General features: G+C 48.2%; 2 protein-coding genes across 2 annotated transcripts in view; one reads left to right on the forward strand and one right to left on the reverse strand.

Annotated features, from left to right (window-relative positions):
- Window positions 1-883: 883 nt before the first annotated feature.
- Window positions 884-9,048, reverse strand: LOC112962056 (5-hydroxytryptamine receptor 3B-like). Its single transcript, XM_026057901.1, is given in 6 exon segments — window positions 884-1,163; window positions 1,165-1,203; window positions 1,507-1,616; window positions 1,977-2,021; window positions 6,715-6,875; window positions 8,994-9,048. Coding segments are annotated over 6 exon segments (690 nt in total).
- The window catches only part of USP28 (ubiquitin specific peptidase 28), a 42,933-nt gene continuing 38,155 nt past the window's right edge, over window positions 7,179-11,956 (forward strand). Inside the window, exon 1 of the mRNA XM_026057911.1 lies at window positions 7,179-7,228. The gene's annotated coding sequence lies outside the window, so the exon portion shown is untranslated. The remainder of the gene's footprint in view (window positions 7,229-11,956) is intronic.

The raw sequence follows: 11,956 nt of genomic DNA on the forward strand, positions 1-11,956 counted from the left end.
CCCATTCCCAAAGTAGATCTGTAGCAGGAATCGTGGAAATGCTCGTTACTTTTACGTAGAAATTTAGTGCCTATCCTCCTTACATTTCGTACAAAAACTCTTGTGCTGTGGCTTTATTTTTTAAGAACTATTTCAAACCAGAAACCACAGTGTTTTCAGTTTGGGCTTTAAAAATAACCCTGCAGCTAACTCAGCCCAAATGGGTGTATTTTCCTCTGGGAAAGGAAAAGAAAATGAGAAAGACTTCAAGCAAATTGGAAAGGTTAAGTTGGGCTGAAAAGGCTGTTAGCTTTTGATTTAAAATATCCAAAAAAGTTTTGCTGAAAGATAGGCTTTCTCTTGTTTTGGTTGTCCCGAGCACACCGGGAGAGCACGGGGCCCCAGCCGAAGCTGCAGCCGGTGGGCTGGGCTCGGCTCGGTTCGGCTCGGCTCAGCACAGGGGTCCAGTTGGGCCGCGGCAGCGCAGGCAAGCGGGGCCGGCACGGCGGGTGCGCTTGCCCACACGCCTGCACCGCACACCCGCCTGCCGCCGGGGCTGCAGGCACCTTCCCGCTCAAGTGTTCTTCATTATTTCCCGCCGCTCTGGTAATGTGTCGCAAGCTGGTATCTTTAAAATTAATGAAGTGTTTAAGCCTTAGTCAAGAAGCTCATCAAAGCAGCAGCCCGTTCTGCTGGCGGCGAGCGGCACGGACGGAGCAGCTCCTCGCCGGCCCTCCCGCGCGTGGGGAGAGGGTCCACAGGCCCCGGGCACCCCGGCCCCCGCACGGGGCGGCTCGGCCTCAGGCTGCCTGCTGCTTYGGATCCTAAACGCAGCTGTTGTGCTCTGAATCCAGCTGTGCGGGGGGTCGGGGCGCTCTGCCCCTTGGGTCTGAGCGTGCGGGTTTCAGCCAGCAGTGCCCGGGGGATCGTGCGTTTCCGCAAGGGCAGCRATCTCCTCGGCTGGGCCCGCCAGTGGCGTGTGCTGCGATGGTGGGGCCTGGAAGGGCGGCGGGTTGGGGCAGGGAGGGAAGGGACCTCCGTGGAAGCGCGGTGGGCACGGAGAGCTCGCCTGTGTGCCGAAGCTCAGGCCGCAGTTCTGGGCGTCGAAGGGGAAGGAGTATGTCTCCAGCCTGCAGGCAGACACCGCCTGCAGCAGCCAGTAGCTCCTGACCATCCCGGTAGATGTGAACGTAGGGCAGGTCGGGAGCCTTCCTGATGTATGTGCTGGAAAGCACAGAGAGGGTTTTGCAGAGAGCAGCGGGGCACGGAGCTGGCTAGCTCATTGCAGAGGAGGCACAGGCACAACTACAGATAATGCAGGGGCCAAGATTTCTAAAGGAAGGATGAATTTTTGGATGCCTCCAATTCTAGGTGTTCAACCTGAGCTAGAGCTGGCTGAGCCCGAGGCTTTCATATTGTGGGGGCAGGTTCTGCATCAAAGCGGAAATGAAAGCTTTTCAGTTGCTTCTATTTAAAAATAGGAAACCAAACCTTGCAAGGAAATGACAAACATAATGGCAAACTTGCAATTTATTGATGACAATATCTGGAGCCCAGATAACATTGAGCGGCAGCGAAATCTCCCTCATCTTGTCGTAGAGGCTGAAATTCCAGGTGAGAAATTTGTCCTTCCAGATCTGTGGGTGGAAGAATATGAAGTTGATGTGTGTGGCTGCTTTCCTCAACCATATTATGATTGGGGTAGACACTTTGATTCCCTGGGAGAGGGAGACAGACAAGCTTGCCTCGCTAGGAGCATGCCAGCAGCTTGCTTTTCTCATAGCTGCAGACCAGAGGCATGGGCTAGCGGTGCCTGCTGCTCTGCCTTCCACGGAACAGAGCACGATTGCTCTGCTCTGAGCCTGCAAATCTTTTTTTGTCTCTAGGCTATTATCCAACCCAGAAAGAAAACCACCTGGAAGGTGGTTACAGTAGGCACTACTGGGCAGTTAAATTTCTCCCTCTGGTTCTGCTGCATGCAGGGAGTATTCATTTACCTGCCAAAATGAAATGCTTGTTGTTAGCTTCTGGTTCTGTGCATCCTGCAAGAGAAAAAAAATAGAAACCAGCTTTTCGGCACATGACTGACTTGATGAGAAAGGGACAATTCTTAAAAATACAGTCTCTCTATATACCAGTGCCTCCTGCTTTTAAACATAAATCTTAAGGTGGTTCTGACAGGTTAAATAAGTAATATTTCCTATTTTTTTAAGTGTAAGTTCTTGATATCTATTGAAATTCCCTAGAACTTATGTCAATATTTCTTGGGTTTTTTGCATCTTATTGCTTGCTCCCTCTCCTTTCCATACACTTGAGCAAATTCTGCAATCATTTATTAGTTGTTATACTTGCTACTCTGAATAGTCATACTGGATAAAAGGGACTACGTGCTTCCAGAGGTGATTATCTTTGCTAGCAGGCATTAACAAGAATGGCATCCTGGGGCGCTTCCAGAGGCGGGACGGCAGCAGCGGCAGGGATACCTGGGGCACTCTGACTCTGCCCCAAGCGACAGCTCGGCGGCACAGGCAGCTGCTCCGACTGGGGCTTCCCGGGGGCCTTAAACAGCCCGCAAGAAACCAGGAGTGATGGGATTACACTGCTCTGAGCAGCTGGCTTCACAAGAAAAAAAGCTAGTTAAAGATATGCCAACACCCCTGATTGCTAAGGAGACCTCTCCCCATTTGGAGACCTTCACATGAGCGGAGCTTTCATGCAGCACTAAGGAAAGAGAGGAGTTTTTAATAAAAAAGGAAATACAGTGAGTAAGAATAATGTAACAACCCTTTAATTTCAGCGGGCACCTAGCAATGTGCAGATTGTTTTATGCTTTCAGGTGTGCTAGCATAGCCCAAAGCAGGAGAGGAAAAAGAGCTAGGCCATGCAAATTGTATGTATTTAGTAAGTTCTGTTATTTGGGATTCTTTCTGAAATTTCATCATATTATTTTGGTTTGCCAAGACTAAAAGTAACAGCAGAAAGTGTGGTTTCAAAATGTGCTGAAACTAGAAAGTGTGGCACATATGCACTTTTTTCACTTTTAAAGCAATGACAGTGCAAATTGGTTGCTTCCTTTCAATAAAATAAGGCTTATACATGGGAGGATCTTGGGGTTCGTTACGCAAAAAGGGGGGCAAGGGCAGATCTTCAGCTCCCACTTCCTGTTCATCTGAGAGTGTATGATCCTCGCTGCAGTAAATTATCTTTGACGTAATGGCACTTTGACTGCACTTGACACTGCAAACGAATCATCAGTATCTGTCTTGCACCCTAATTAGTTACTGTGACATTAATCAGGCTGCTAAACATAATACATACACTCAGCAAACCCTGGGCTAAAAATATGAGGCTGAGTTTATATTTGTAATCAGGATATTAATAATTTTTCAGAGGGAGTTGTCTCAGTTGCTTTAGGCAGCCACTTGTGTTAAATCTCCATGCATATAGATTTTTCCTGTTCATAAAGCATAATAAGTGACCTCAAGCTAGGTGTATTTTTTTATGACAGGACAGGTAGAAATTCCTTGTCTTTTCAATGATGGGGTTTCTCCTCCTCTAATTTGTCTTATTACAGGACCGGCAGCGCCCCCATCAGACCAGCCCAGTCCCGAAGATGTGCAGTGCTGGCCTCCCTTCTTGCCAGTGATTAAACACGTTCGTGTTGTAAGTCTTGCAAAAGTACCTTTGGTGGAGTACTCCTGGGGTTTCAGGTAAGCATATGCCTAACTGCCAGTTGGCCTGAAGCTCTGCCCTCAGAGCAAAAGGGTATGAACATGTTGCCTTTCTCCCTGGAAAAGGTGGCATAAAAGACCCATGGAGACTGCAAAGGGGGAAGCTTCAGGAAACCTTCCAGATCCTAGGAGTTCATAGAGGGATTTGCGATGAAAGCAGAAGTGTGTCTGTGTCAAAGTTTTTGGCTTGTTGAGAAAAGCTGTTTGCACAGTGCCCTCTAAGGGGAGCCCTGTACCAATATCCCGGACGGGACTCGGTGTGCTCCAGCAGAGGAATCATGAGACAAGCTCCTGCTAGCTCCTTCGGACCTTTCTGCTGGGGAAATATTAGTAATACTAGCTAATATCCAAGAATTGCTTCCTGCCCTGCCATGTGGATGAAGGTTCCTTTGGGCCTGGATCTGTAAAAAGAGAATTCAGAGGAGATGAATGGTAGTGCAGGGAAGAAGTTCTCTTTTTTGGCTCCCCAACTGTGGCCCACAGTAACGGTAAAATGCAGAATCCTGGCATGTTGGTTCAGATCTTTTAAAGGGGAGACTCTACTTTGTGTTCACTCTCAAGAGCAGACTCAACTGGCAGGAGAACCAGCCTAGGGCTGGCTTTTGGAACCTAAACTTTGTCAAAAACATTCCCAAGTCAATACTCTTTTGTTATTATTTCCCTCTACAGCACCTCCTCGGTGTTGCCCAGTCCTTTCTGTTTGCTTGGCTCACTGCTTCATCTGAAGGCAAAGGACCTACTGCATGATGGCAGGGTTTGCCAAAACGTCAAGGTGAAGGAGAAACCACTTGCTCCTGACCTCTTCCAGGTTCTTTTAACTTTTCCTCACCTGCTCTCCCAGTGTAAAGCACTGTGTCGATCGCTGTGCTGGCCCAAAGGAGCCTCGCATGGACCACGGCTATCCCGGCAGCTCACTGGTGAGTGCAACAGGGCTGCAGCTAAAACTAGAGTCTTTTTTTATCAAGTTAAACAACAAGTTTCTCAATGCCAGCTGGCTGGCATAATTGGTTCTCTGGTGGCATTATTCACAGCTCTTTCCTCTTTCTTTTTCAGATACCTTCCATCTTGCTTGTTAAAAGCACAGGATATTTCGGAGAATTGGAATTCATTAGTCTTCCTAACAGAGGGAGCCTACTTAGACCTAAATTGGTGGTTAGCAAATGTACAGATAATTCCCACACATTCTTATTTATCTTCCCCAGTTCGGCAGAGTATAGAAACAGATGCCTCAGCGTCTGTCTGGGAGGCTCTAGTCAATGGAGTGGAATACAAAGGTATCTGGGATTCAGAATTGGCGAAACTCAATATAAGCAAATTGGAACTCTTCTCTGTTGACTAGATTACCTCCCTAATCAGATTTCCCCAAGGTCCTCGCAATAACTTGATATTCTCAGACAAGACTAGTCTTTTATGTACACGAAACAGGAGGCAAAAGATCACAATAGAAGTCAGAGGCAGTGATGAAGACGGGCCGAGAGCTCTTCACGCGAAACAATGGTTGCTAAATGCTCGTCTATTAGCGCCCGCACCTGCTGACAGCTCTGCTGCATCTAGGCTTTTAAAGCCTCTGGATGCTTGATGACATTGGCTCTGGAGCCAAATCTCTGCTTAGATGTACCGGTAGTGCCAGTATAGATCTTCTGAATGTGCATTCTTTACAGCCAAAGATGTAGAGAAGACCCTAAATTGGGAGGGGAAAGAAATTTCCTCATCCCTATTCTGGCTTAGGGTGGCTATTTTACCGGATCCCACTAGCTTACAGCTAATGATGTGGAGATGGTGAATTCAAGCCTGCAGCTCTGCTCATGTACATAGCCCATCTCTTTCAGCTTGGTGTTTACGAGGGACTTGCTACAGCTAAAGCAAGCAATATCCTTTCTGAAACTCTTCCATTTTTGTAACAAAATGGCATTTTCCAAATCTGCTCTTTGCTCTCCCCACAATGCTGATGGACGGCCAGCAGCAGAAGGAAACTGATTCTGGTCTGCTAGACACCTGTGGGAAACGCTCACTTGATCTACACCCAAACTTTGCATCTTCAGATGCCCTGAAATGCAATTTCAGTTCCCCAGCAAGAAGGAATTAAAGATCTGCAATACAAGAGGTAATTACAGTGCTTGCAGTTATTCATTAATTCACATAGCATATTTCCTGTAATTAATACCATGCCCACACAGTGCCTATGTGAATACACTTGCCAGCACCTCAAATATATTTCAGCAGCTTTCAGAATAGTGAGGCAGGTCAGGTAAGCTGAGAAGGAGGAAGCTTGAACAGCACAGACCTTCCAACTGTGCTTAAAGGGATGCTGTCAAAATTGAAACGAATAATATCACCTCCATATCTAGTGCTATTATTAGTTTGGTAGACTCCTGGAATTGGCAGAATTTTTTTTATGTTGGATTTAAACTTTGCTGGTTATTTTGGGTTTTTTTCTTTGCATATAAGGAAAACACAATGCAACTGAGCAACCCAGTAAACATTATCCAGTTCATCAGCTCCGCTGACTCCTTCTCCTCACCCTCTTTCCTCCCAAATGCCTCAACAAAAATGTTTGCACTCAAGCACAAAGAAAGCTGTGAGGATGCAGTCTTCAAAGTCCTGTAAGGAGATCAGCATACAAGCTGCCATCAGACTGGAACCTCACTGCTTTGGGCAATCCAAGTCCAAATTCCCTCCAATCTGCTAATTGAAACAGACAGAGAAGACGTACAATTTAATGAACATGCACCTCTTAAAATCTCCCTTTAAACATGCATTATAATTTTTGCCTGCTTAGTTTCAGTCTAAGCTAAACCAACCCTTGAAAAGGCCGTGTTTCTAGCATGCTGAAATTCCCAAACCTATTTAAAAATAACAAAGCAAAGGACACTATCTGTAACTGCACAGACACAAATCATGCAGGGAGCTCATTTCCACCTGGAGCCGGTCCCGGTCTGGCAGGTGATAGCGTGTCGTGAGCAGCGGGAGCTTGAGGGCAGCTTCGTGGGGAGGCTGTGATTACCACATCCAGCACCGTGTACACGCAGAGGTCCAGGTACACAGTGGTGGCCTCCGTCCAGTCCCTGATGGGTCTCGCTCCCCTGCGGTAATGCTGTCGAAGATGCCTGGTCAAGCAATGGGAAGTGGAGTCTCTGGGCCGCAGAGCACCTGCAGTGGAGTTTCCTGAAACACAAATAGGCGCCTTCAGCTAGGTTTAGCAGCAGGGAGGTGGAAAAGTGTCAGCTGTGGCTGGGGGGTTAATCTTCATGTGCCATGGGCCTCAGTAAATTGCATTTGGCCTAGAAATTAGCAAACAGAGAAATCACTACAGCTAGGAACTTAATGACATTTTGTCTGACCCTTTACCTCTCCTCCACTTCCTGCATTGCAGTTGTTCCAGGCAAAAATGCCAGGGACCCTTCCTCGGGGCAAGGAGAACCAACGCCCCCTGGGAGCATCTGGCTTCAGTGCCAGCGCTGAGCCCCGGCACTCTGTGCAGAGCTGATACGGTGGAGGAGAAATGAAGACCAGCAATTGTAAGTGACACATTTCTGAGTGCTCCTCCTGAGATGCAAAAAGATATTTTGCTCACAAGCTTTGCCAGCCCTTGGGGAGCTCGGCCTCACAGAGTCATTGGGCTGAAGCAAATTGCCAATGTGCGTGAGCAAAATCTAATCTGCGGTGTCCTGCGCATGCATGCGTCTGAGTGCTCAGAGCTTTTGATGGCTGTTTTGATGAGCTGCTGAAAGTATGAGATCCAGCAGGAAACTGTAAATGAGATCTCCTCTCCCAGTGCACCAGGCCTGCTCATACCCATTCCTTTATGAGGGACATGGTGTCACTTGCTGCCACGGGCAGCCGTTCTATGATTTATCAATGTCACCGTGACCAAAATGCTGAGAATTGTGCTGGAGGTGCAATTCAAGCCCTGGCCTGAGCTGAGGAACAGTCACCTTCGATTCATCAGAGCTGCGAGCCAGGTGAGTGTTTGGCTCTGGGCAGCGGCTTCCTTCCACAGCCACGTTTTCTAAGGGCAGTCTTTAAAAATTGCACTCAAAGATGTGTGTCAAATCTTGCCTTTGCTGGCTTCCCAGCAGGGCCAGTCTAGTTTCTCATGGGAAGTACAAGCAGGCAGGTGCAGTATGACCCGTTTCCACTTAGACCTTGCACAAATCATGTGTTAGACTGCATTAACCCCTGAATGCTCTCTGCTCTTTTTGTCAGCATTAGCTACTCAAGTGATTAATTTTTGTTTTCTGACTGATCATGCAGTCTTGCCTGAATCTTGCTCAAATCTTGGCTCCAGCTCCGTTCGGAGGCAGCGAGCTCTATAGTTTAATCATACAGCTGATGTTTTTGGAAAAAAAGCATTTTCTTTTTGAAGCAAAAAAAATTGGCTTGCAAGTTACCCTCCTTCAAGGTTTTCTTTTTTTTTGGGGGGGGGGGAATTGAAGTAGAAATTTAGAGTATTTGGGCTTTATGCTAAACAAAGGGAAATAATTTAATCTTCAGTAGAAGTTAGATTAACAGAATGGATATGCAATTCAGTGGCCAGTAATTAACAGTAAATTATGACCCAGAAAACTAACATGACATGAGCGATCGCTAGACTGTCTCAGCAGGCAGAGGCAGAAAGCCTGGGGCAGCCAAAGGAGCGAGGCAGTGGGGGCGACTGTGTCCAGCCTGGGTTTGGGGGTGACACGAACTCCCTCCTTGCAGCCCGCCATGTGCCAACAAAACAGCAATGTCGCTTTCTGCAAAACTTTTCCAGAAAATGGATTTAAACTGTATCCTCACTCTCCTTAAATTCAGAGTCCTGTGCTTTTCACTGAACTATGCTTTGACTTCTAAGAGCTGAGGGAGATCTGGGTTCCACGCTTATCTCTGCCGAACACTCCCTGCATTATCCCGGTAAAGCATCTCATGCCTTTCCTTGCCTCAGTTTTCCTGCTTGCAAAATAGAGCTAGCCATGTGTGTCTGGCTGCCTACTCATACCATAATCATCACTGTGGAATTAAACTCAGGGAAATTTTTCTGAAAGGGGCATTAACAGCCTCAGATGGCTGGTGCAAAAGATGGGCCTCCTTCTGTATTTTCAAGCTGAGATGACATTTAGGCTCTTTTCTCCCTTTCTGGTATGATATGCACTGCATCCAACTTGCTTCAGAGAGGGAAAAATATCTTTGAAGACTCTCTGGGGACAGTCCTCCTTGGTGCAATTAGTTGCAATGCTAAATAAAATAAGGAAGATGCGCCTGGGACCCGTCACCCCAGCAGGCTGTGAACCTCGGTCAGCATACCGGATACAAATGCATTGAGGTTAAGCTGCTTGATGCTGTTTGCAGTGCTGGTCATTTTCAAAAAGATTTAAAAGACGCTGTGACTGCTGCCTTTTGACTTGGCTCAACTGTCTATGCAAGTTGATGGTATAAAGCTATGAAATTATGAGGGCTTCCAGTGAAATCAAACCTAAAAAAGGATTTTTTTTTTTTTCTTCTAATTTCAATTAGACCTCTAAAAATACAGTGACTTGAAAATTGTGGAAAGCAGATTACTGGCCCCTTCTATTGCTACAAACCTCCTTGTCTGCATAGTTTTTCATCTGGGGACCTCTGATATGTGCCTCCACACCTGGAAAATCCCTGGTAGGCTGTCGATGTCAAAGGTTTTGCATCTAAAGTAGCTTAACCCTGAAAACTGTGGCATTTCCGGATTCCTTGTTAGATGAACACTTAAGGACCTCATTGCAGACATGCCACACTGCCAAGGTCACACAGTCAGTCCACCCTGCTGGGTAAGAGCAAAGCTGTTCCCTTTCACAGTATCTAATCCAGCTTCCTTGGGCAAACACGGAGCATGCGCTAGCCATATGCACACATCACAGATGGCATCTGCAGCTCGGAAAGGGTCCAGCGTATATAAGGAACTTACCTGAGGGTAGGACATGCAGGAGAAGTGCTCTGAAGGCAGCTGCCATCTCATGACCTGCAGTTTCTGGCTTTGCTCAAAGTTCCCACCATTGAAGGCTTTCTTCAGCAACAGCTGATGGTGTCCCTCTACCTGGGGCAGCTCCCATTGACATCATATTCCCCTGAAAGAGCAAATTAGCTCAGAGAAAAACACAGCTGAATGTTTCTAGGCTTGTTACTACTGCTGAAATATCCCAACCTGTACTGAACTCCAGTCTGATTGTAGGCAGTATTTTAATCTCATTGACGTTGTAGCACTAAGTGACTAATGGAATCTAGGGCCCTTCCCCCAGGAGGGGAAAAATCACGCTAATATGATTTTCCTTCAGTGCTCTTACCTGCAGCTGTGCCTGTTGCTGACTTACAGGATGCTAATTCCATTAATAATTGAGGCCCAAATAGCCATTTTAAATCAGACTTACACTGCAACGTCTTCTGCATTTGACAATAGTTACTGTGCTCTTGAATTACCCTGGATAATGGAAACCTGCTATTGTTTAATGAAGAACAATCACTAATGGTGCAGGGGGAAAAATCCTGTCTGCTTTCAGTCTTTCCTGACTCCCTTTAATTAAAAGACGTATTACACTGTGATTAATGGGGGCTCTTGGGGAGGATTTCACTTGGCACGTTTCAGGAGAGAACAAGATGCTCTCTGCCAGCAGGATTCCTCCAAAGGCTGGACAGGCCCCTTCTGCACTGGCATCTGCAAGGAAAGAGAGCAAAGTGACATAGTGCGTGCCCTCTCTGTTCGGGCTTACTCCAGAAAGGGATTGAACCCCAAACCCTCCTGCTTGGCCCACTGCTCCTTTTTCGTTCGCAGTTAACTCGGAGCAGTAACAGCAATGCAGTAACGGAGATGTGCAGAAGGCATCTCATCTGCCCTTTTTTGCTCTGTGCCCTGGACCACCGGCCCATCACCAGGTGGCCATTTGCTAATCATTTACATCTGTGCAACCTTCATTACCTGAAGTACCCCCAGACTCCTGGCCCTGCTATTCTCAGCCCTTAGTGGGTAGAAAAAAAAACATTGGTAGTGAATATGTAACTTTTTGCCTAAACTGGTAATGAGGCCATTTAGCAAGAGCTAATTCTCCTCTGTCCATCCTCTTGGTAAATGTCTTGACTCGCCTCCTGGTTCTGCAGTCACTTGGTCACCCTTTTCCCTTTGTGCAGAGGAAGGACCATTCCTTATTTCCACGCTCTCCAGTGGATGTTGGCTTAGACAAATAAGTTGTAGGAATGTCCTCTTTGCCTTGTGTTTTGGTTTTGTTTTTTTAAGCTGCTGTTTCTAATCAGGGAGTTGCATTTCTTCCTCCTCCAACCTCTGCTGCAACAGGGACCTTTCTTGGCAACGAGTGGCAGAATTCTCCTTTTTCTCTGGCTGGGTTAAGAAATGGGGGGGAAAAAGGTCTCCGAAATGAGATCTGCTTAGCTTTGGGAGCTGTAAGGAGTGATGCAAGGCATTGCCCAAGGGACCCTGCTGCAGAAAGGTGTCAGTGGAGGGTCGCTGCTGCATGCTAAGGCAGAGGAGAGCAGCTGTGCGGTTGGAGTAGTTCCTGCCTCGGAGTACTACAGCAGCAGGAACTGAACTCCTGCGGACGGAGCAGGTGGAGCCGAGGCTGTGCTTGCAGGGAGGGAAGGATGCAGAGCCTGGCACCCTGGCAAAAACATGTGGGATTTGGTAATTTCCCCAGAGCAGCAGAACGGCGTTTGCTGCAGTCTGCGTTTCCCATCTGGCTCGTGTTCTGCTCTGCGGCTCCTTCGCAGGCTGGAGAGGACGGGGCGTCGCGGTGCCTGGCGGTAGGCGTGAGGGCAGCCAGGCTTGATCGCGGTCCTCACGCGCGCCTGCATTAAACACGCGCAAAGCCGACCGGCCGAAGGAGGAGAAATCGCGTGCCCCGCTCGGACCCGTTTCCAGGGCCGCTCCTCCTTTGCCTTCCAGGGAGCTGCTGCCGCGAAGCACGGGGGTAAAAGCGCCGGCTCTGGCGCAGCCGGCGGCCGGGCTGCGAGGGGGAAGCGTGGACGAAGGGGGCCAGAGCGCGGCAGCGGCGCGGTGCTGGGCCGCTCGAGCTGGTTTTCACTGCGGTGTGCCCGACTCCCGCGGCTCGCTGCCGCCTGTGCGGAGCGGTATCGCGGCCCTGCTCTGCCGCCGGGGCCGTGCTTATGGTGCAAACGGCACCTGAGTTGCGGCTGTAATCCTCTAACTAACTAACTAACTAACTAACTAAACTAACGCCTCCGTTCCTCTGCGGCGGCGCCCCCCGCGGCTAAGGGCCGCTCCGGGGCGGCGG

This window comes from Apteryx rowi, unplaced genomic scaffold, assembly GCF_003343035.1.
Source record: "Apteryx rowi isolate R43461 unplaced genomic scaffold, aptRow1 scaffold_141, whole genome shotgun sequence".
In the NCBI taxonomy this organism is placed as follows: Eukaryota; Metazoa; Chordata; class Aves; order Apterygiformes; family Apterygidae; genus Apteryx; species Apteryx rowi.